This window comes from Crassostrea angulata, chromosome 4 (genome assembly GCF_025612915.1).
Source record: "Crassostrea angulata isolate pt1a10 chromosome 4, ASM2561291v2, whole genome shotgun sequence".
NCBI classification, from domain to species: Eukaryota; Metazoa; Mollusca; class Bivalvia; order Ostreida; family Ostreidae; genus Magallana; species Magallana angulata.
Genome location: NC_069114.1, coordinates 4,806,112 through 4,831,629, shown reverse-complemented (window position 1 = coordinate 4,831,629; position 25,518 = coordinate 4,806,112). Strand labels below are relative to the sequence as shown.

Genomic DNA, 25,518 nt, shown 5'->3' with positions numbered 1-25,518 from the left:
GTCTAAGATAAAAAGCAACATCGGAGCAAATGCATATGTAGATTTTAGCAGTTTGTTACATGTAGGGCTGAAAAAAAAAGAATAAAAGTTTTGAAATCACGGACAATTTAGGAGAATGTGAAATGAAACCTATAAAGCAAACTAATGAAATTAGCGCAATTACCCAATGTGTCCAGGCCTTCTTTGTCTTTGTTGGAATTTATACAGAAAAGTCCCAACAGAAAGCCCCAGCTTTAAAAGAATATGGGGATATTGTACAAAAACTGAGGAGAGAGGTAGAGGACGCAGAAACATCTTATGATAAACACTTCAGGGAAAGGAGAGCGATTAACCCGGTGTCTTTCTCCTGGTATAAGTTAAATTCAGAAATCTATAGCAAAACTTTGGCTATTAGCTTTGGTTAATCCAAAGCAGGTCTAAGTTCTAGTTTTGTTCGGGAAAAAAAGGTTTACTTCAACCTAACCTCAAGCATCCCAGTTCTTTCGAAGCTCCGCAACTCCAAAATACCCATGCTATAGTTTCAACAGTAGGGGTTCCTGTACTATGAAACGATGCCCTTACACACATGCATGCTAAAAGTGTGGATGAGCAGTCAACAAAAAGCAGTGTAACTCGTGGAAGTCGCAAACACTACCAAACTCAATTGACTCTTCACAAACTCGAAAGGCATGAGAAACTACAGGTACAGGTCGTACAAATCTGCTAATGAAGAAAAGTATTGTCATCTAAATTGAAGAGACAGACTAGACTATTGGTTGAAAGGTTATGATAGAAACAAGCGGAACCATTGATGGAAGGGTTTAAAGTTGGGTCTAGAATCTCTTTTGAAAGTCAAAGAAAGTTACGAGATAGTGATAATTTGAAATCAGCTAAGGAGAATTTAGACTTCTTGAAACAAAAGTTTCAGATTGACATCAACAACCATAGGGTATCAGGTCAATTTAGGGAAATTATATTTCAGAATTTTCAAAGTTCACCTCTAGGTCTAATTCCGAATAAGTCAGGAGAGACTATTGTTGATTATAATATAGTTATACATAATCTTTTTTACTCTGAGGATAGTTCGGTCAGTGATGGTATTCATGGTGAATTCAAATTGGTTCAATATCAGGAAATAGAAGATGCGGTAGTTTTAATGCGTAAATATGGGGAAAATTGTAGGCTGTTTAAAATAGACATTCCGAATGCATATAAATTAGTTCCAATACATTAATATTGTTCAGATCGGGAATTGTTAAAATGCTCCTGACACCATTGTCATTACTTCAACCTCACCTCCCTAGCAGCTAAGTTTTACAACCGGGAATCTAATTTACTTTTTGAGGGCATCGGATGACCAGCGTCCCGTTTTTTTAATATTTTGCTCTGGAATTCATTTTAAAAAAGCCGTTATGGCTGCCCCAGTTCTAAAGCTGTGACCTTTATATCGGTTACAGTCTAAACTACAAAGGTTCAATGACAGACATAACTGGTCTGTGAAATATTACTTTCCGTGACACTCGTGACCCATTCATGACAGTAAAAAGAGGACCGGGAGTTGGTTTTCTAACTTAAACATATCTCCACATGGCCGAACAGGACATATTGTGTTTTCTTTGGCGTAACTTTCCACGTACAAGTATTACATTTTCCTTTACTTTGTTTGGAGGTTTTCATAGTCAATTGAAACCCTATTGGACAGTCTGATATATTGTTTGAACATTGCAAAGATTGTACTGTAAGTATATGACAATTTTTTGTCTTTTGAAGCTGTACATTTTCCAATCCTTAAAAACCAATGAAAAGCCAATATAAACATACTTTTCATAAACACAGGTACACTATGTGAACTTACTGTATGTGGTAAAGAAGCTATCAGCTTTTTTTAGAATCCATGGTGTTATAGGTAACTTAGGGTCTGATAAGCTTGTTTTATCTTTACAACCTTAAAGGTTCTTTTTTTTTTTTTTTACTAAAAATGAGTTTGGTCCTCCATATTCCTTATCTTATGCTGAGAACTTAATGCTAAGACATAAGTTGCTACAGTAGTGCAAGCCAATCAGTGGGAGTAACAAAAAGCTATAAACAGGTTGCTATATTCTGTTTCATCTGGGATACCTTTTCTTGGAAAAGCAACTGATGACATGTTGCTAATGACTGATGTATTAAATCCGTATCTATTAATTCTTAATCTTGAAATTGCCCTCTCTGTAATGGCTTGCCTAAGGGTTGTTGTGGGTAAACTATTGTAGTATCTGTGAAATCTGCTGCCTAGAGAGATGATTAGCTAAAACGTTATCTAAGCCAGGTACATTTCTTGCTTGAAATAAAACATAGTGTTTTAAACATTGCGTTACTAAATAACGAACAAGGACCATAATTGTTTTCTCTTTAGAGGTTTATTTGTTGATAATGTGCATTATCTGTAAAAAAGAATAATCGATTTGCTAACTGATCTGCCAAAAGCTGAACTGCAAGTACAATAGGAAATAACTCCGTTATTGTAATATGGTAGGATTTCCAGGTTATATGTCATATACTACTAAAGTACTGGTTTCCTAAATAACCACGAAGACCAATGTTACTTGCACCCGTGTACAACGGTAATGAGTAAGAATTTCCCCCTTTTTCTGATAAAAACAAAGACCTACAATTGAAATGTTTAAAAAAAAAAATAAACTCTAAAAAATTAGGTCTGCGAGCTTCCTTATTCAACCTTTTATGATGATAAGATTGAGTTAACCCAAATTGGAGATCAATTAGCCGCCTCAAAAATGGGCGCTTTGAAATGACCACTGAACAAGCGAAATTTAACATACCTATGATAGATTGTAACTCTTGTAATGTTATTGATTAATTAGACCTATGAATTTGTATTACGTGTCTAGCTTTAGCTAACTTTTCTGGTGGTAAACGTTTTACCATCAAAACAGAATCTAACTCAATGCCCCCAAACATTAGTAAATTGCAGGTAAAGTCGGTTGTTGTCTCCTTGATCGGAATAGCGATATCATTGAACATAAACATTATTTTGTTGAGGTCTCTAATACAAATTCTTCTGGGTAAGCACCAAAAAATCATGTAGTTGATAAACTAGTCTCCCACATAATCCTGACTTGTTTTCGCATACCCAGTGCACTACTGTACTTAATTCTTCAAATAACTGACAAGTAAAACTAAGTCCCATTGGGAGAGTTTTGCCAAAATAGTATCCATTATCTATGGTAAAATGTAGGTCATTGTCAAGATAGCTAAGTTGAGTTACTATAGAATAGCGAGTATTTCCTTTAGATACCCCAGATCATACAGTTAATTTCTGGTTTCACATATTGAGTATTCAATCATGATGACAGGAGCATTTGAAAGTAAAACAATTAACAAACCAGTTACATGTATAGAGAGTTATTAGTATTATGAAGGTTATTGATAATTGGGGATTTGTATGGTCAATTTTGGCATACATGTCTTATGTATATCAAAGAAGTTATAGAGATTTATTTGTAATTAAAAGCTAGTTGATCATTGTCAATGTGCATAGAAAATGTTGACATGTTTTATGTATATTGGGAAAGAAGACATTGCCGTAAACAAAAATGTTCATCCATGGTGACGGGGACATATGCTTGTATCAACAAGTAGTTAAAGCTTAGATGTAACAATGCATCTAGCTAATAAGGTGTACATAATAATGTAGTCGTGTTGTACAGCGCTAAATAGTTTGGTTTTCATGTTGTAAAAAAATCTTTTTTTTTTCATGGTTAGTTTTTAGAAATGCTCATTGACTGTTATGGCTAGGAAGATTTAGACTCGCAATAAGGTTGAGTGGGGATTACTGCAAACGACAGTCATTTCTGCCTATTGTGGGCAGTATGTGGTATTTTTACCTTACCCCACCTTTGATATCAGCATTTTATGCAGTGATGTTTGGATTTGAAGTTACAAGTGGTGATATGTTTATCATTGCTATGGAAAAGTAAAACTTTCAACTAAATTTAATGTTTTTATAAATTTAACAAAAAGTCATTTAAAAATAAATGACCTTTTTTCAACCTGTAGCTGAGTTGTGTTGTTATTAAATAGTTGTATTGTACCTCAAACGGAGCAACCGTTAGTGCGAGTCATGTCCGAAAGATGGGCATAATTTATCATTAGAAGCAATCGAATATAGGTTGGAGAATTATCTAGAACAAATTGATAGCAGATTTTTTAAGAAAAAAAAAACATCTTAAACGGACTAAGACTTTTAATACAAAATAACACTATAAAAATTATCTACAGATCAGAAGTACTGTCATGGGCACAGCATTTGCGCCAACATATGATTCACTTGTTATTTCCAACATAAAAACACTATAGTATATTGTTGTCGGATATATTTGATGCCAATTTTACATAATACATTAAAAAACTGGAAAATATACTTCGTTAATAGTTTTATCTTTTGGACCACACCTGAAGGGATCTTTTAAAAGTTCACCGTATTCTAATGAACTACATGACTCAAGGAAATTCAATTTAGACGTCGATTGTGAAAAAAACCCATTCTTAGATGTTCTTATTTTCAACGACGGTGACAATATTATTACTGATTAACTTAGCAAACAGATTCCCATCAATATTTTGATTTTCATTCATGTCATCCGTCTCACACAAATCATTCCATGCAAACTGGCACGGCATGAACGTATTATTCTGACTCACCTTTTTCTTTACTTACAAAGAATGCAAGTGTTAAAACAACACCTTTAGACGACAAAATTCTCCGCAGACCTTATTAGCACCGGAATTAACCGGACAAAGGATATTCCTTGATAACAATTTAGAAAAACCGCCTTAAATAGGTGAAACAAGACGAGAAAACTCTGTTTGTTATTGCACATTATCCACGTAACCATGGTATTTTTAATTCAGCAAAACGGTTTTTACCATTTCTAGAACAATCAAAAAACGCCATATCTAAGAAAAATTTTCTCCAAAGCAAAAGTCACATCCAGCAATTAAATTTCCATCAAAAATTGCAGCAACCCCGGATGTGGATCATGTGACGTTATACAGGATGGAAAAGAAAGAACATCAAGAGGACAATTTTTAAAACATAATGCTCCGATGAAGTACATTGACATAAGTCTAATTTAATTCATTGTGCTGTTGTCCAATCAAAGGGAAAAATATATCGGCCAGACAAATCAGCTCAATGACCGAATAAGACTCCACACACAGCAGCTAAAGACAAAACAATGAGAATCACAAAACGTTGAAAACACTTCACAGTGTCCGGTATTAAATATTAACCTAAATAAACAAATATTAAAATGAATATAAAAAATCAGCATTATTATAAAACGTCAGCTCTTTTAGTTCATTTCTTTTTCATTTCAGTCTGTAAATTATTGTCAATACAATTAAAAAAACCCCTATTATTCAAAAGTTCATTTGATTGTTATTCCTAGACATCATTTAAGCAATCATTTACACCTGATGTAATGATAGCTATAGGTGTTATGTCACCTAAAACAACACAAACCAACACCAAGTCCAAGGTTCTAATTACCAACTAATCAGTCATTTGGGGATTAAATTACAATCATTAAATTTTCAAAAACCTTTAAATATCTGGTAGTTTTAAAGCTATATTACAAACTTGTAATGGGTGTTTTATAAAATAATGACATTTAAAATCAAAAGTTACTAATCAAAAGAAAGATCCATGATAAAAACATATTCTAGAAGCAATTATGGGGTCAAGCAAGGACACATTTTTTTTTTTAAATTCAGTTTTTATGATGAAATGTGGTTAATGAGAGTATATGTACATCAATTGTCCTAAAAAGGAAAGTCAACAGGAAACTCTTCAAATAAAGGTAAAAAAAGGTATCCGACTTATTGGCGAACAATACTTATAGGCGAGTATATACGATATCTCCCATATTTATCCATCTTCATTATTGTTACTCATAAGCATTTTCAATGACTTATTAATGATATGAAATGGCGATTTGATTATTCTTTAAAGACATTTCCAAACTCATATACTTTTTTAAATGTAACTATATACATATCAATGTCCCTTTATTAAGATTTCTTTTCATACATAACCAATTTCAATATTTATCGGTGTAGAAGATAGCTGCACAAAAGAAAACCTTTAAATTAGTACATAGATCGTTCAAACCTTTACGCCCCAACGACAAATTTTCCCAAGTGGATAGGGAGCAGGATACCCCGGTGATACCACAAAGACATCTTTTCCAGGAGGGACGTCTAACATTCCTCCACAATCTGTTTAAGAAAAAGGAAAAGTACTTTAATTTCTATAAATAGTTGTGACATGATTTGAGCTATCAATCTGACATTAACAAATTACGATTTATACGGATTGAATGATATTTGAACGATGCACGTGGATTTATTTAGTCGCGGAGGAGAAAGTTCCTTTTTTATTTTCTTGTTACGACATTGTATCAATTACTAAGGGATGAATATTTTGTTTACAGATATGCAAATGCGCCATAACAATTTATCGTAACAGTTGTAAAATAAATGCCCTGGCCCCGCCGTCACCAACTTTCCTCAAGTCAATACTCAGCCTCAAATCTGAGGTTTGACCTCAAATGTATGCACTTTTCTTTAAAGGATTTGAGTTGAGGAATGAGTTGAAGAATTTGAAAATTTTGGTGACGGTGGAGCCAGAATTGTAATCTAAATCAAATTATACCACAAAGTCACACTCTGTGGTTGTAGCTAAGAAAACAAAACGGTTAAGAAAAACAAAAATGTTATCTGGACATACCACCGTCACTGATCACAGTTTCGCATGTCTTTCCCTTGTATCCCCGGGGACAGTAACATTCACACTTATGGTTGACGAATCCCCCATTGGTACACTTGGGAGGGTCCTTACAGTCCGCTGTGGAAATTAATGTACATAATTCCTGTTTTCAGCAACCAGATCTTCAACAATTATATTTTAAAATCCTTACAATATTTAGAAGAAAAAAAACAACCATAAAATGCACTCATTGAGGGCTCTTCATAGTGTTTTGCTTCATGCTACTTACGTATTGCTGCGTCACATGAAATCTCTCTAGCGCGACAGTAAAAGTTTTATTAATATTTCATAAATTTATGTACTTGTCATTGGGGAAATATTTGGTAATAGAATTTAGATTTTAAAAATACTAGAAATGTTTTTGTTCTATAAAATGAAAAATTTGCTTATTTTTTTTAATTGATTTTGTATCAATACCAAAATAGCAGTTCCCTTAAAACGCCTTCTGCAGTAGTAGAAGTAAATTTTTATACAGTCTCTTGAATTAAATCTAAAACACCGGAGTGATAATACGTGTGTGCGTTCATTTTTAATAGGAAAATGCATATGAGCTACGTAGGTTTTTTTTTTAACCAATTCGAAGATCTAAGACCAAATTTAGAGTTCTATATCTACGTAAACTGCAAACTACCTGCACATTGATAGTTTACTACAACATCCTTAACGTCATAGAAATCCATCCCCTGTGCGTCACCAGTGCCTGCTAAAAATTCGAGGTCCTTGTCCAGGAACTTTATTGTTTGCTTTCCGTTTGTAGAAAAGTACTGCACATAATAAAAAAAATAAACATATTGCAATGTTCTAGTATGTATATCAGGGAAATCATGATTGTACCGATACCACAAACTATTAAGATGGTCCTTTATGTTTTGGCATAGTTTAGTTTGTTTTTTAGATGTACCTACATTTACTTCCCTTTCACGTGCTGTTAAAATGTCTTGTCCCAACTTTGAACACAATGATCAAATCCGATTTCAATAAAACTTGTTCTCTCATTTTTTTTTTTTCATTTAAAGAATTATTTAGTGCTTTTGACTTTAATACTACAATATCTTCTTTTTTTTACAAAAATGATTAAAAATTGATTCACATGCATTTCACACCAATAACAAAAGAGCAAGATGAACTGTTCACTTTCCTAAACTGTGTAAGGCAGGATAGCTTAACAATATACATCTGTTTTGGAGACTGTACGAACTGATTTCTTTCTAACACATACTTTTGAATATAAAAATAACAATATTTCTTACTTTCAAACCGTATTGCATGATGCTTTCATAGTCGTAAGGGTTTCGATCCAAGGTATCACCTTTGGCGAAGTTTGGATCATTTATCATGTATCCAAGGTTTTCTTTAATCAAACGTATATACTCGTCACGGTCCTTTCGACTATGCTCATGTCTAAAGCCCGCAGCATGTAGCATTTCGTGGACCGCTGTCCCAACCTACCAAAAACATTACTTAGATAAGTAAACAGCTGTGACACACAGTTTAAAGTTTAAATTAAGTCAAATGGTTACGCAATCAATTCCTTTAGGTTCCAAACTCGATTACTTACGTATTAATATATTCACGAACATTTTTGATAGTGTTTATCTTATCTCATTCATGTAAATGAATTTAGCTTTGAAAAATCAAATTACTAGGCATTTTGAACTTATCCATATCTTTTTTTTACTGCAACAGAGAAGTAATGAGCTCATTGAGGTGACCTAGAGACCAATGTAACGTCAAAAACATTACCTTTAATATTGTTAACTTCTACCAATAACAATATATTTTTTGCTATATGTATATATAGTTAATTTTATTTTTAAAGGAAATACTTTTTAATAACTTTTTATTTTTAACGCAACTTATTAAATGTTTTATTTTGTCATGTAGTTTAATTAGAGTATGGAATCTATTTTGATATAAATGGTGATCGGTTTTGTAATAGTTTTTTTTTTGCGATCCGAACTTTTACATGTGCCAACATTTTGAATTTACACGGTGTAAATCTAATTTTGCGAGTTTGAATTGCTAAACATGTTATATTGTATTTAAAATAACTGATGATCCTCTAATGTTCATAATATCTTAAAAGTGTCTGGATAAAAAAAAAACGCAAAAGGTAACTAAGTGGTTTTAAAAGCTGAAGACAGCTGTAAAACTTTATATCAAAAGTTAAAAATCCTATAGATTTGAATTGTTTTCAACATTTTTTTTAAAAATATAAAGCTAAGGTTGTTAAAAGGCCGTCGAGAAGCCTTTCATTTTTGGTGAAGACAAAACAAGTCTAGTTGACTTTATATTTCAAAACACCTGACTATGATAAAAAATGATACATACGTATATGATCAATTGTTTAGGAAGTTAATAATCCCCAATAAATTTGAAAATATCTTCATTTAGATATTTATCTGTCATCAAACCATGTGTTACTTCTTCTGTTGGTCTGTCATTTTTGTCTTCAGTTTTCAATTTTTTAAATCAACATGACTGTATATCAACAAACATAACTCTCATAAATAATAAATGTAGTAATTTCTTAATTGTAAATGGAAATGTAAAATTACTGTTTGATGTTGTAAAAAAAAATCTAAAAAAATACCAACAACAAAAACTACTATTTGCAAGGATTTACCCCGCTTATCATTCTTAACTCATAAACACATATGAAACTGCAATGAATACTCAGAGCAAAATATATAAACACGCGGAATTGAAAAGTCTTTAGTTTGAAGACCATTTTTAGTTACTTTTCAAATATGAAAGACGATAAACACAACAATAAAATACAATACATTGGTTACTTACATTCATGCAATACGGTTCATACATTCCAATTTCTTGAGGCCTATTACGATCTCGATAGTATCCAATATTCGAATAGCATCCACTGAAACAGAACACAATCAACAACAAATGGCAATACCAGTACGCAATGACATCAATCAAAAACACATGGACTTGGCATTTGTAGGATAAAAAATAAAGAAAATGGCTTGCCATTACTGTTAAAGGGGCAGGGTCACGATATTGGTTAAAATTGGTTTTTCATTTTTTAATGTTTACAATGCTTAAGTAAGGTATTCCTAATAATCATCCAAAAAATCAGCTTGAAAAAAAACCACAAGTATATTGAACCAAAATAAATAAAAAAAACAGTGCACTAGTCTTGTTTACATAGCAACGGATTGTGAGCTTTGTATCTTGCTTAGAAGTCTTCGACTGACGCTCAAATTTTGGTTTTCATTTACGTGTCATGTAGATAGCAACAAGTCTCTGTCAACAGTATGTTTTTTAAAGATTTTATTATGATAAATTGTGTTGTTCCTTAAGGAAGTATTTTAGATCCTCTTTTGTATTCAATATGTGTACATGATATGGCTGCCAGTGTTGATGACTGTAAACTAATTTTGTATGCCAATGATAGTGCTATTTTTTTTTTACGCTCACAGAGATTTTGATATTATTGCACAAAACTCGGCAGTGTTCTTGAAAAAGTGTTCTTCAGATTGTCACTTCATTCTGGCAAGACGGAATCTATTTTATTTGGTCCACCAAGAAAACTTAAAAGTGTTACAGATTTTAAAAAATGATGTATGATGGTCATGTTATTAAAAGTTTTGACAGTTTCAAATACTTAAGAATCTGTATTGACTAGGGGAATGTAAATGTAGACTTATAAAGATCTTTATGAAAAATTAAACAATTTCTATCCTTAAGTAGGTAATAATTATCATTCGTATGTCATGTAATCTATATAATAATAAATGAACACATTGAACTATTAAGTTGCATAGTGCTGAGATAATGTCTGCTTTTTTATCTGTTATATTTTATATGTGTAAATATTGCTTTCTGTGATATTATAAATATTAACTGAATAAAATGAAATGGAAATGAAATCTGAAATGCATTAACAAAGAATTGTAAACAATAAAAACAGAAAAATAAAATTTGATCAAAATCGTGACTATGCCATATTTATTTAAGTCTAATACAACAATCAAATAATTGAAAAACGTTTTAATCCGCATGATGCTACATCTGAATACTTTTGAAATCCATCCTAGTTATGTTAGAATATATGTAAATTTGTCATACGATAAAGGTCACCAACTAACTCCTAAGCATGCAAACGCCAATGCGTTGTCTCAACGTATTTGAATGTTCGTAACCATATCCGAAACAGCATGTCTTTACATTATATGAATATCTATGATACATACAAGCTATTTTTGAACTCCACATAATGGTTGTGTCCTACTTGCTTAGCAAGCTCCGGGGTGTGTGGCAGCCATTTTAAACAGGTGCGAGAGTTGAAGATGTTGACTGCTTTTTGGAGGATATAGTAACTCTGTTGTCGTACTGCAGATCAACCAAATAAAAAAAACCACACACATTTCAGCAAAGAAAGTACTATGTGACTCGTAATAAATTTTAGAACAATTGTCAATATTTTACTGATAAAACATACACTGTTGTAATTGAAAAGCTTACCTATGCTTTTTTTATCAATTTTGTAGGGAACAATAGCTTTCGGCCATTTTTTTGCCGTTTTCAAAAAACTTCTCTTTTCCGCATCCATCTGTGAAAACATTATATGAACAAACAAACAAAAATAAAAAATAATATGCATCATAAATTGTCGGATCTAATCTTTGGATACTGAAAAACGTATATGCATGTACAACCTAGAGTTAGCCAAATACACGAACAATGAAGATCGATTGAAATATTTTCCATACAAACCTGATTAGGTGTTGACGGAAGCTTTTCTAGCTTGCTCGCATTGGCAAAGGCTGTCAGTTCAGGATGCAACCCTTGAACCTGTTAGCATTCAATTACAACATATACTGGATTCCTTTAAAAGTCGATATTTGATATTCAGTTAATTGACCTGAGAAACGAAAATATGTTCCCAGTGAGAACTTAATTTTATTTTATCAAAGTTACATTTGAAATTATGTTATGTAGATGAAGTGAATTCCAAGTCAATATAATTATATTTTCGCTTCTTTAAACACTGGTACATAAATAGAAACGAAATATGCATACATTATACAGCATCAATCTACAAACATTTTTGTTGCAGTCCTCCTAAAATTTCATTTTTGAAAGAGGGATTTGCTAGCTAATAGGTATTACCGGTATATGATCCATTTCTTAATGCCAAATGTTCTGCAGTTGCTTTGATTTTTTAATCTTGTTTTTAAATGAAATATATTTAACTATATCAAACATGATTGCGTATATTTCTACTCGACTTCTTTTCTTTAAACATGTCCATGTAATGATGGTTGAGCTGTTTTATTTTTTTTATATGATTCTGAGCCATGTTTATATCGAGATTATGATTAACTACAATTGCCCAGTGTATTTCATGAGAGGTTACTGTAAACATACATTACATAAATGCATAAATGTACACACATATCACTTTTGTTTTCACACCCTCTTGGTTAATATATTTTGATATAAGGAGGCTTAATTTTGCAATTCAAATACATGTGTGTCCTTTAAATATATCATAAGTGCATTTAAATAAGCTTTAAAAGTTATTAAATACGACCCATAAATGTATCACTACACAAGTTCCTTTCTTTTTGCGAGAAGACAGTTTCAAATATTTTGTTGGAAATATATTTTGTCCCAAGCCGTCTCTGAATTCATAAAACTAAACAAGATAAGTTGTGAAACCACTGCCATAATATATTTGTTTTGTAAGAAGTTGACTAGGACCGTCTAAGATACACTTTTTACCGTATAAACTTTGCCATTCTTTTCTACTGCCATTCCCTCCATTAATACCATTAATTTGTCGTCATTTGGGTCTACATCCTGGCGAAAAAAAAATAGAATAGCATAGCGTCTCTTGTTATGCAAGCCATCACATTTAAATAAAAACAGATGTTAAATTAAATTAAAATGGTAAATATTTCAAATAACGTGCCCCTTTTAAAGGTCATAATGGTTAAAGAAATTGATGAAAACTGTTCTTTTACCTTTAAGGGAAACTTTTAATATCTTATTCTTTAAATATCCCTAAATCATGTACTTTTAACCTGGGAGTTTGATTCGAGTTTTCTTTTGACATGTATAGTACTCTCAAGACAAAATTCAGATAAAACAAGGAGCTAACATTTACGTCCATTACATGACTTTGGGATAATTCTAAATAAATGCCGTGATCTTTATTTATGTAGATACTTTACTGAAGATCTATACTCAGCAAGCTTTTCAAAGAAACAGAAAACATGACCTGTACAGGACATAATGTATTAATTAAGTATTAAGTAATTAATACAGAGTTTTAGGTGTGCGACTTAAGACTTTTTCAGTCTTAGATTAAATCTGTATTCAGTAATCTTAAAAATTACGAGTTTGCGTTTGATAAATATACAGATATATACTGTGTTTCTTTTGTGATGATCCATTGTACAAAAGATCAAGAAAAAAATGAAACTATGCTTAAACTCTGTGATAATTTAGAAGCTATTGTAAAAGTGACATAATTTTAAAAGCGATATATGTACAATGTATCATAGGTATTAATGAATTATAAACAAAATGAAGAGTGATAGCACCCTTTTTTGTTTACTGTAATATTGTTGCTGTTGCTAAAAATTATCATATACTAAATATTTGTTATTTTATAATATATTTTTGAGGTAACTTGATGGTTTAAAATATATGTTCGATAGCCTATTACTTCTGCATTTTTCTTATTACCTTAGGCCTAAGCCCTCAACAGATATCAGCCAAGTGGTTCATACAGATTGTAAAGTAAAGAAAGGGATGCATCATTTTCAATGTATCAATAATGCTGATAAAGTACGACGAGATTCTATACAAGCCATTCACGTCCAACACAGATTCAAATGGTTACAATTATGTTAGGAATTCGAAAGATAACTAGGTACCTTTTCATCAAGCATATCACTGTGACTTCTCGATTTTTCACTTTTCCTGTCCACCACTTTATTCCTTTTCTCCAGGCTTTCATATTTCTGCGTTAAAGTATGAACGTACACAAAATAACAATTTGCAATTTTGTCTCAATAATCATATTGAACTTTGATAGCTAAAGTATATATTATAGATTTATCCTTTTCTGGTGTTATACACAAGTTTTCCTATTGAATTTTGTTCGTTTTATCTCCACTATATAACCGCAACAATACTACCGATTAAATAGTTCTTATTGTCATTTGTTTTTTTTTAAATACTGTTACCTCTGACTCATCTTTAAGTTGTTCCCCTTTAAGATACTCCACCAGTTCTCGAACTTCCTCCCTAAGGACATCTGTATTGTTTTCAACAATGATTTATAGCAGGATCAAGTATTTTGTTATGTGACTATTTCTAAAGAACATCATGCGCTTTTTCGTTATCTTTATAACCATACGAGTACATTTATTAGGCCTTGCAAAAATATATGCTGTTTGTAACGAACTATATGGCTTTAATATGTTATGGTCGATACCTTTTTGATTAAAATTCCACAACAAGGAATGTGTTTAATAAATATATTTACAATTCATGTACCTCAATTTTTTAATCATCAATATATAGAACAAGAGGCCCATGGGCCACATCGCTCACCTGAGGAACAATAGGAATGATAAAATCAGCTCAATGGAGTCATTATACAAACTATCTGGACAATGTACAATAATACATGTAGATCTTGTACAAATAAAATCAATTTTCCCCTGGGTATTCTTATGTTTATAATCATTAGTCCCTTTTCTAACAGGATAATTTTATAGTCATATCATATGTTGAGTATTGCAGTTCTCAAAAAGATCCCTAACAATAGTTTATATATGGGATATAAACGTACATCAAACTCTGAACCTTCTCGTGAGGCCAAAGAATTGTCCTGGGGCCAAAGTCTTAACAATTATAAAGAATCATTTGGCTGATTAGTTTCTGAGGAGATTTTTAAAGATTTACCCTATATATTTCTTTGTTAATCTTTGACCCCCCCCCCCAATGTGGCCCCACCCTACCCCTGGGGATCATTATTTTCACAACTTTGAATCTACACTACCTGAGGATGCTTCCACACAAGTTTCAGCTTTCCTGGCTGATTAGTTTCTGAGAAGAAGATTTTTAAAGATTTACTGTATATATTCCTATGTTAAACTTCGATCCCCCATTGTGGCCTCACCCTACCCCCCCCCCCCCCAGGGGTCATGATTTTCACAAATTTGAATCTACACTACCTGAGGATGCTTCCACACAAGTGTCAGCTTTCCTGGCCGATTAGTTTCTGAGAAGATTTTTAAAGATTTACTTTTTATATTCATATGTTAAACTTCGACCCTCCATTGTGGCCCCACCCTACCCCGGGGGTCATGATTTTCACAAATTTGAATCTACACTACCTGAGGATGCTTCCAGACAAGTTTCAGCTTTTCTGGCCGATTAGTTTCTGAGATTTTAAAAGATTTACTCTATATATTCATTTGTTAAACTTCGACCCCCCATTGTGGCCCCACCCTCAGGTGAGCTAAAAAGGTTAAGTTTACAATTCAATAAGTTGGTTTCTGGAAGAACAGACTTTGAAAATTTTCGTTATAAATATTGACAATTTTTTTACTTTTTTAATCTTTAGCTTTTAAGATCTGTGTACAAACATAGAATTGTGAGCAAATCTCTGTATCTTATAATTCGAAGCTTAACAATCAAATATGGTTAGTGAATAGAAATTGTAAATAATTAAACACAAGAAACATGCACCACATGTATAACAAATAAAGAACACAATCTATTTTTTTCGAAATGAATCATATATATACATGTATATACCTACATATTTCCGTCAGCGATATCAAACTCTATTTAAACTGAATAAACTCGAGAAAATGCCACGCATCTCAACAAAACCTATTGCATTAATCTACCATTACGCAAAAGATAATGCCGAATTACCGATATAATGAATTGTATTTCAGTACACCTACATCAGATTTTGCTTAATTTGCGCAGGTAAACAGTTAACGTAACTGTTTGATTTACCGAAGTCTCTGTTTGATTTGATACGTAAAAATCACAAAATGCAAAGGATAGTTTCCAGGTTACAAAGCATAAATAATGAAACCGAAACGAAAATCAGAACAAGCTAACAACAACGTCATGTGTGAAAACTGTCAACGCATTGAAATATTTAGCCTCAATTTACTTCACAAAATCGGCACCAATATATTTTTCATGTTTCAAAATTTCCCTTCATACGCGAGCTGTTGCACAACAAGCAAATTCATCATAGTCAGATCGACCTTTTTCGTATAATGTCATGGCTGCTTTAAACAAAGAACCTCGTTTTAGAAGTATGGAATACGAGTCTTGGTAAAATGGGTATGCAAACCTGGCCGTGGCAAAATAAAAGCCGGGGCAGATCGACAATCGTCAATTCCAAATACGCATTATTTTGCAGCAATATTTACAGCGAATACAAATATACTAGTCCATCAAATATCCTGAAATTTTAATGAAATTGGCAGATTAATAACTGCCAATCTTTTGTTTTGCCCAGGCCAAGTCTTGCCTACGCATTTTACCGGATGCCGAGCCCGAAGCTATTAAACTGATTGAAACACGCCTTTCCTTTATTATTATTTTCGTTATAACTCAGATTTGAAACAGAATTACCCCTTAATTTTTGCAATTTATATGTTCCTTCCCATAAGGATAATTTATGCTAAACTACGTTGAATTTGCCTCGGTAGTTCTTGAGAAGAAGATTTTTAAAAATGCACCCCCCTTTTTCTACAGTTTCAAGGGTTTCTCCGCTTTGAATACAGATCGGACTTTTATTTTTGCAATTTATATTCGCCCTCCCATAAGGATGCTTTGTGCCAAATTTGGTTGAAATTGGATAAGCAGTTTTGGAGAAGAATTTCAAAATGTAAAAAAGTTTACAGACGGACGACGGACAAAATGTGATCAGAATAGCTCACTTGAGCTTTCAGCTCAGGTGAGCTAAAAAACAAGGAAAAGGAAGATTAAAGTTATTGTCAGCAGATATTTTCTCAGATATTTACAGACCCTGAAACGTGCTACTAGACCAGTTGCACGGTTCAGTTCTTTACGCTTTTTGAACGGTACGGTTCGCTTTGTGAACGGTACGGTTCGTTTTGTAAACGGTACGGTTCGCTTTGTGAACGGTACGTACGCTTTGTGAACGGTACGGTACGCTTTGTGAACGGAACGGTTCGCTTCTTTAGGTACGCTTTGCTAAAAATAGCTGCACGCTTTGTGAACGGTTTGCGCGCTTTATTTATGAGGTAAGCGTGGCTTGAACGCTTTGATTTTTTTCGATATAATTTCGTTTAGTTTTTACCCGATCTACTTCAGCAAGGTGGTAATTATGTCATATGATAATGAAATTTTTGGTTTATTTATATGTTATTTTACAAATGTATTTCAATCTATTCAAAATCAGAATTTCCATCCGTTCCTCTGTTTTAATACGTTTCGTGAATGGTGTACTCAGTGACAACCGGGAAGCGGGGGTAATTTTTATTTTGATTAGTCTGTTATTATAGTATTTAATTTTAGATAAATGTAATCATTAAGATATATTAAAAGAACTGTTTGACTTTAATCTGATATATTTCTGTTAATTCAGCGAGCTGTCGATAATTTTACAAAGCATCTTAAGTTTTTATTTCTATACATGTACTTGAATTGAAGTCATTAAATATTTCTAATCCATTTAAAATTGCTATAAAAATTGCGTCGACTTTATTCTGATATTTCTTAATTTTCCTTAAGTGTTGTCTTGATTCTCGGCTAGTTGTTATTTTTACAAGCATCTTTCTTTTTCTTTCTTCATTATTCGTATCATTATTCTTTATTGCGTACTACTGTACATAGTACTATTGCCGATCAAATTCCCCTAGTGAATAGACGATGTAAAATTACACGCAGTTAATGATAAGATAAACAATGAATTTCAGATTACAAATCTTGAAATCAACTGTTATATAGTTTTTTGAGTAATGACACGAATTCTATTCATTTAAATATTGATTCTACGATTTTCTGCACTTGTGCGTATACACAGATCATACCTACATGTAACCCGTCATCGCTTCTCTTATCTAAACTAAGATCGCGTGTATAGTCAAAATATGACTATTAGTTTTTGTTTTTCCGTTAAACTATACATGTACATGTAGCATATTTCTTACGATATGTACGCAACTGGATATACACAAGTCAATAGCATTTAATGGCGATATTTATCATTCTGTTGAACAAGTGTCCGCTCTTCACTGAATGCATGCGATTTAGCTGACGATTAACAGATGCTGACTAACCTGTTTATATTTTTTATTTTCCTTTTTACACACATACTTGCAGTAAAGTGATAAATATATTATAAATTTATCTAGTAACAAAAATAATACGACAGCGAGGAAAAAGACTCTGATCGCCAGTACATGAGTTATGTGATCATGAAGTCGGAGGGAAATTATTGTTGAATAATTTCAAACAGGAACACTCTTTTTAATAGGGATTTAAGAAAACAAAAAACAAAAAAGTTTTCATTAGATAATTTTCTTCTCGCCATATAGGAGGAGCCAAGTAGCACGCGGCACATGGCGTGATCTGTTCTGTTATACTTAAACTGATTGACAGGCGAAGCACGTGGAGTCCTGAGATAAAATCCCGCTCAAATGACCAACTATAGAAACCTAAAGCGAAATAATATAGTTCAGAGATAAAACTTTAATTTAAGTAATATAACCAACACACAAGTTCTCTCTCTCTCTCTCTCTCTCTCTCTCTCTCTCTCTCTCTCTCTCTCTCTCTCTCTGAGAGTGTATGTAATTGTGTGCAAACCATTTGAAATTATTAGATTTTTATTTGTATGAATTTAATTCATTTATTTTAGACTCATGGTTTTCGCAACGATTTCAACACAATGACTAAAAGTCTGTACAGTAGACGATGTATTCAGATTGATCTCGATGGTTAAAATGTTGACGTTATTTCACATCACACATATTAGATTGAAAATAAATATAAAAAGAGCTGTGTTTGTGCTTACACCACTTGCAAAATGTTATTAAATCCCATTCAACTATTTAAAATATAATCAATCAGGTTTTTGGTACCCGGTAAATGATATTTTATTGCAAGTTAATATTTGTGAAAATCCCGTGTGTGTATAGAGTCGCTGAATTGTTTTACAGATCCACTCGCCGATAGTCTTCCGTGTAGTTGTTTGTGTACATATCTACAGACAGTTCTTCTGGGTTTTTTTTTTTTAGAGATAAAGAAAAGCCACGAAACAAAGTAGAAGTAAGATATATTCAGACTATACACACGACAGGTTGTAATGAGTTACCAAACAGGTGTCCGTGGAAAGGTGTGAATACCGGCATCTCGTGTACACATATTTTAGCGTCCAAAAAATAAGACAATAACACCTGTTGTGTATAGAACTCAAGATGAAAGACGCTGTTGTCTTTCTGATCAGCTTTTGTACACATATATCGCACGAATGATTTTTGTTCATGTGAAATCACGACGCCATTACCAGCTATGCGGGAAATAAAGTTGAAAGTTGTGTACTTTTTTCCGTTCGATGCTTGCATTTAATTTACTAAGATGTAAATATATTTATCTATGATATATCATATAAGAGTGATTTTTTCCTTATTTATTGCTACATAAATAGCTGAAGTACAAATTACTCGAGTCACCGGTAATATGTGGTTGTCATTTACTACAGCACATCCACATATATTTAAATGTTTTCTTTTCTCATTGTTAATTGGTTTAAAGTTTAGCAGCTGTAGATTAAATAACAAATCAAAAGGTCCGCGTAACTTAAGTTGGCATTTTTTTTTATTTGAAAGGGATATGAAATTATATATTATAATATTTCAACCCTTGTTTAGCCATAATGTATTTTATTTCTAAACATACGCTGTTTTTTTAACGTCTCGGGTAACGATCTCTCTCTCTCTCTCTCTCTCTCTCTCTCTCTCTCTCTCTCTCTCTCTCTCTCTCTCTCTCTCTCTCTCTCCTGAGAATCACTTAAAGCTATGTAAGGCCCAATATGTACCCAATGTTTCAAACATTTCATAAAAATTATCAAAATAGTATAACCACGAATTGTGTGAACATTAATAGTTTACAATGTTTAAGAAATCGGCGATGCATATTTTGAGATGATTACGGTCTTAGAAAGGAAATTAAATTAAACTATTTTGTAACTGTTTTAAAAAGAATTACAGTTTAAAATTTTAGTATGTCTTTTCTAATCCCATATAAAAAAAAAATCTAGCAAAATATTGGACTTAACTGGTCAGTGATAATCTCCGTCCGTATTCATCGAAAGACATTAGGTCAATAAGCCGTATATGGAAGTTGCACGCTTATTGCACGGTACGGTTCGCTTTTTTGTCCGTCTGGAGGCGGGTCTTGCATAAATTATCTTGCACACTTTTTGCACGGTACGGTTCGTTTTGAGAACGGTACGGTTCATTTTGTGAACGGTACGGTTCGCTTTGTGAACGGTACGGTTCGTTTTGTGAACGGTACGGTTCGTTTCTTGCACGGAACGATACGGTTCGTTTTAGAGGTGTAGTAGCACGTTTTAGGGTCTGTAAATAAAAAAAACCGAACCACTAAAAATAACCAACGACACGAACAATAAAGTAACATATAGTCAAATTTTCGGGACGATCCGACACTATAGATAACGAGTGCTGTTGGTTTGTTTGTGCTTCTTATATATATATAGATAGATAGATAGAGAGAGAGAGAGAGAGAGAGAGAGAGAGAGAGAGAGAGAGAGAGAGTTTGGGGGAAGGGGGTTGAAAAGTACATTTCTAATGACTTTATATCGTTTTAGATTAAAAGCGTATTATATATAACTTAAGTGTCCAATATGGCTGCATATTTAAGGTCTTCCGTTTCCAACGGAAGACCTTATTGTTTTCGTACTGTTTCTTATTATTAAGGTCTTCCGTTTCCAACGGAAGACCTTATAGTTTTCGTACTGTTTCTTATTATTATTATTTTTTTCCCAAAATTTTGTGCACGCGATATCTCGAAAACTATTCGGCCGATTTCGACCATTTTTTCACAGATGATTGCAAGTGGTCATAGTTCTAGAAGTTTTTTTAAATTTTGAAATCGGCACTTCCGGTTTCGATTTACGGCCGATTTTGTCAGTTTTTACGACCCATTTTGTGCAGACATAAACTCAGAGACTATCAGAGATAGGAATTTGAAATTTTCAGGATAGGTAGACCATAGGTTAAAGTTGTGCACAATGCAGTTTTTTAGCGCCAGTGGCGCCATTTCTATGAGCTCGCCTAGGCTCGAAAACTGGGTACGAATTTTGAATCAAATTTTTCATACGTTTTGATCTCTATCTTTTTATGAGTTGATATTTTGTTAAAACATATATAACAAAAGGGGTAGATAATCAAAAGTCCTTTCCAACAAAATCAAGAAATAGGGGCTGGCCCCTTAAATTAGGGACCAAGACACTCATAAACTCTATTACAAATAACTTCAAAACGATAAAGATTTTGTAATGCATTACAGAAGCAAAGTTGTTGACCGTAACAATATCTATCAGGCAAGATCGTTGCTACGCCCATTTATTACGTAATTAGGGATTTTTAGGGGCCAAAGTACTAAAACTTTGACACAATTTATCTAGAAAAATAGACATATTTTGTTAAGCATTGTTGAAGAGAAAATGCTTGCATTGATGATTTTAATCGATTCCATTAATGAAAACACCAATGTCTGTCCCCATTAAGGATCTAGAGGGCTGGCCCCTAAAATATTCAATCATTTGTATCTAAAAAATGAACAACAATTCTAGATAAGTGTAAGCACAAAAAATGTTAGTATTCGTGAGACCGTTCAAATGAACTCAAGAAAATATGACTGGCCCCTTAAATTAGGGGCCAAGATACTCGTAAAGTCTATTACAAATAACTTAAAAACGATAAAGATTTTGTAATGCATTATAGAAACAAAGTTGTTGGTCGTAACAATAGCACTTTGTAAAACGAATTTCTAAACCAATTAATAACGTAATTAGGGATTTTAGGGGACTAAAATCTTAAACCTTAAATGTGCTGTATGTGAAAAAGCAAAACTCTTTGTTAAGCATTTCAAGGGATATTGACAATCGTATGCATTATCTGAAAGGGAATGGTTGAGGGGGAAATTTGAAATTTCATTTATATTTTAATCGTATCGTTTAAAAACTGAACGGAAGACCTACTCGTTACTCGTAACGAGATCGTATCTAGTTATTAAGGTCTTCCGTTTCCAGCGGAAGACCTTATTGTTTTCGTACTGTTTCTTATTATTATTATTATTTTTTTTTTCCAAATTTTGTGCACGAGATTTCTCGAAATCTATTCGACCGATCTCAACCATTTTTTCACAGATTGTTTGACGTGATCTAAACTTCATACATTTTTCTTAATTTTTTCGTAGTCACTTCCGGTACCGAATTGTCGGCCATTTTGTAATTTTTGACGACCCATTTTGTGCAGCTATAAACTCGGAAACCATAAGAGATATGAATATGAAATTTTCAGGATAGGTAGACTATAGTTTGAAGTTGTGCAGCATGTAGTTGTTTAATGCCTGTTGCGCCATTTATTGGAGCTCGCCTGGGCACGAAAATTGGGCACGAATTTTCATTCAAAATTTTCACACGTTTTGATTTATATCTTTTTATCAGTTGATATTTTGTTTAGACATATATAACAAAAGTGGTAGAGAATCAAAAGTTCTTTCCAACAAAATCAATAAAAAGGGGCTGGCCCCTTTATTAAGGGGCCAAGGCACTCTTAAACTCTATTACAAATAACTTAAAAACGCTAAAGATTTTGTAATGCAATATAGAAGCAAAGTTGTTGATCGTACCAATATCTATTAGAAAAAATTATTGCCACGCCCATTTATTACGTAATTAGGGATTTTTAGGGGCCAAAGTACTTAAACTTTGACGCAATATAACTAGAGAAGTAGACATTTTTTGTTAGACATGATAGAAGAGAAAATGTTTAAATTTATGATTTAAATCGATTCCACTTATCAAAACACGAATTCATGTCCCCATTAAGGATCTAGAGGGCCGGCCCCTAAAATATTCATACATTTGTATCTCAAAAATGATCAACAATTCTAGATAGATGTAAGAACAAAAATTGTTAGTATTCTTAAGACCTTTTCAAAGAAATCAAGAAAAAGGGGCTGGCCCCCTTTTTTTTGGGGGGGGGGGGCAAGAAACTCGTAAAGTATATTACAAATTACATAAAAACGATTAAGATTTCGTAATGCATTATAAAAGCAAAGTTGTTAATTGTAGCAATATCTATCTGGAAAACTAATTGCAACACCCATTTATTACGTAATTAGGGATTTGTATACATTATCTGAAAGTGTGTGTGTGTGTGGGGGGGGGGGGGGGGGTAATTCTAAAATTATATCGATTATTCATGGTATGATTAAAAACAGAAATCGCAAGGAAGACCTACTCGTTACTCGTAACGAGATCGTATCTAGTTATTATTATTTTTTTCCACAAAATTTGTGCACGCGATATCTCGAAAACTATTCGGCCGATTTCGACCATTTTTTCACAGATGATTGCCAGTGGTCATAATTCTAGAAGTTTTTTGAAATTTTGAAATCGTCACTTCCGGTTCCGATTTACGGCCGATTTTGTAAGTTTTTACGACCCATTTTGTGCAGACATAAACTCAGAGACTATAAGAGATATAAATATGAAATTTTCAGGATAGGTAGACCATAGTTTGAAGATGTGCAGAACGTATTTTTTTTGCGCCAGTGGCGCCATTCCTTTGAGCTCGCCTAGGCTCGAAAATTGGATACGAATTTTGCATCAAAAACTTCATACATTTTGATCTGTATCTTTTTATCAGTTAATATTTTGTTAAGACATATATAACAAAAGTGGTAGATAATCAAAAGTTCTTTCCAACAAATTTAAGAAAAAGGGGCTGGCCCCTTTTTTTAGGGGCCAAAACACTTATAAACTCTAATACAAATAACTTAAAAACGATAAAGATTTTGTAATGCATTATAGAAGCAAAGTTGTTGATCGTACCAATATCTATTAGAAAAAATCATTGCCACGCCCATTTATTACGTAATTAGGGATTTTTAGGGGCCAGAGTATTTAAACTTTGACGCAATATAACTAGAAGAGTAAAAATATTTTGTTAGACATCGTAGAAGAGCAAATGTTTGAATTTATGATTTAAATCGATTCCACTTATCACAACACGAATTTCCGTCCCCATTAAGGATCTAGAGGGCTGGCCCCTTAAATATTCAAACATTTGTATCTCAAAAATGATAAACAATTTTTAATAGATGTAAGAACAAAAAATGTTAGAATTTGTAAGACCTTTCGATTGAATTCAAGAAAAAGGGGCTGGCCCCTTAAATTAGGGGCCAAGACACTCGTTAACTCTATTACAGATAACTTAAAAATGATAAAGATTTCGTAATGCATTATAGAAGCAAAGTTGTTGATCGTAACAATAACTATCAGGAAAAATCATTGCCACGCCCATTTATTACGTAATTAGGGATTTTTAGGGGCCAAAGTACTTAAACTTTGAGACAATATATCTAGAGAAGGAGACATATTTTGTTAAGCTTTGTAAAAGAGAAAATGCTTGCGTTGATAATTCTAATCGATTCAATCAATCAAAACACCAATGTATGTCCCCATTAAGGATCTAGAGGGCTGGCCCCTTAAATATTCAATCATTTGTATCTCAAATATGATCAACAATTTTAGATACGTGTAATAACAAAAAATGTTAGAATTTGTGAGACCTTTCGACCGAATTCAAGAAAAAGGGGCTGGACCCTTAAATTAGGGGCCAAGCCACTCGTAAAGTCTTTTTCATATACCTTAAAAACCATAAAGATTTTATTATGCATTACAGAAACAAAGTTGTTGATCATAACTATATCAGTTTGTAAAACGCATTGCCACTCCCATTGATGACGTAATTATTGATTTTAGGAGACTAAACTCTTAAATCTTTAATATGCAAAATGTGAAAAAGCAAAACACTTTGTTATGCATTTTAAAGGATATTGACAATCGTATACATTATCTGAAAGGGAGTGTTTGAGGTGGAATTCAGAAATTTTATTGATATTTTAATCGTATCGTTTAAAAATTGAACGGAAGACCTACTCGTTACTCGTAACGAGATCGTATCTAGTTTGTTTTCTTTTCATTATGCATCAACAATACGTTAAACACTCTTCTCAGTTATTTAGTTGAAAGGACAGTCCCTTTAATTGTTTTTCAAGGAAACGCAAGAGTAATCTATGTAAACATATCGTCTAACACTTGGTGAACAATTTCTTATTGTTTAAGAAATAATAAAATAAAAAGGAGGGCCTTTAATGGCTAATTCGCTCTATCGTTAGAGTTTTTGTTGTTTGGTTTTTTTTTTGTTCAAACCATTATTCACATATATATTCGAATATGAAGATTAAGCAGTGTATATTAAAGTCAGATAGAAATTAATTTGTATTTTTTTTATAATAGTCGGGCAAATTATTGCGGTGCAAATCATAATTTCAAAAATTTGAGAATCTTTTACCAGTGATTTTAAATGTTGGCATTCAAACTTTTATTGTTTTTCTTTTTACAATAATAAAAA

The 25,518-nt window shown here is 32.7% G+C and overlaps 1 protein-coding gene across 4 annotated transcripts in view; it reads right to left on the bottom strand.

The window, feature by feature from the left end:
* LOC128181882 (uncharacterized) overlaps positions 1 to 25,518 on the bottom strand; it is a 101,212-nt gene that overhangs the window by 75,414 nt on the left and 280 nt on the right. For all 4 annotated transcript variants that reach the window (XM_052850443.1, XM_052850442.1, XM_052850444.1 and 1 more), the window contains exons 2-12: positions 14,032 to 14,102; positions 13,720 to 13,806; positions 12,560 to 12,637; positions 11,549 to 11,626; positions 11,297 to 11,384; positions 11,026 to 11,164; positions 9,608 to 9,689; positions 8,059 to 8,253; positions 7,440 to 7,572; positions 6,770 to 6,886; positions 6,152 to 6,258 (exon numbers count right to left, since the gene is read on the bottom strand). In XM_052850443.1, the coding sequence (XP_052706403.1) occupies positions 6,152 to 6,258; positions 6,770 to 6,886; positions 7,440 to 7,572; positions 8,059 to 8,253; positions 9,608 to 9,689; positions 11,026 to 11,164; positions 11,297 to 11,384; positions 11,549 to 11,626; positions 12,560 to 12,637; positions 13,720 to 13,806; positions 14,032 to 14,102 (1,175 nt within the window). The remainder of the gene's footprint in view (positions 1 to 6,151; positions 6,259 to 6,769; positions 6,887 to 7,439; positions 7,573 to 8,058; positions 8,254 to 9,607; positions 9,690 to 11,025; positions 11,165 to 11,296; positions 11,385 to 11,548; positions 11,627 to 12,559; positions 12,638 to 13,719; positions 13,807 to 14,031; positions 14,103 to 25,518) is intronic.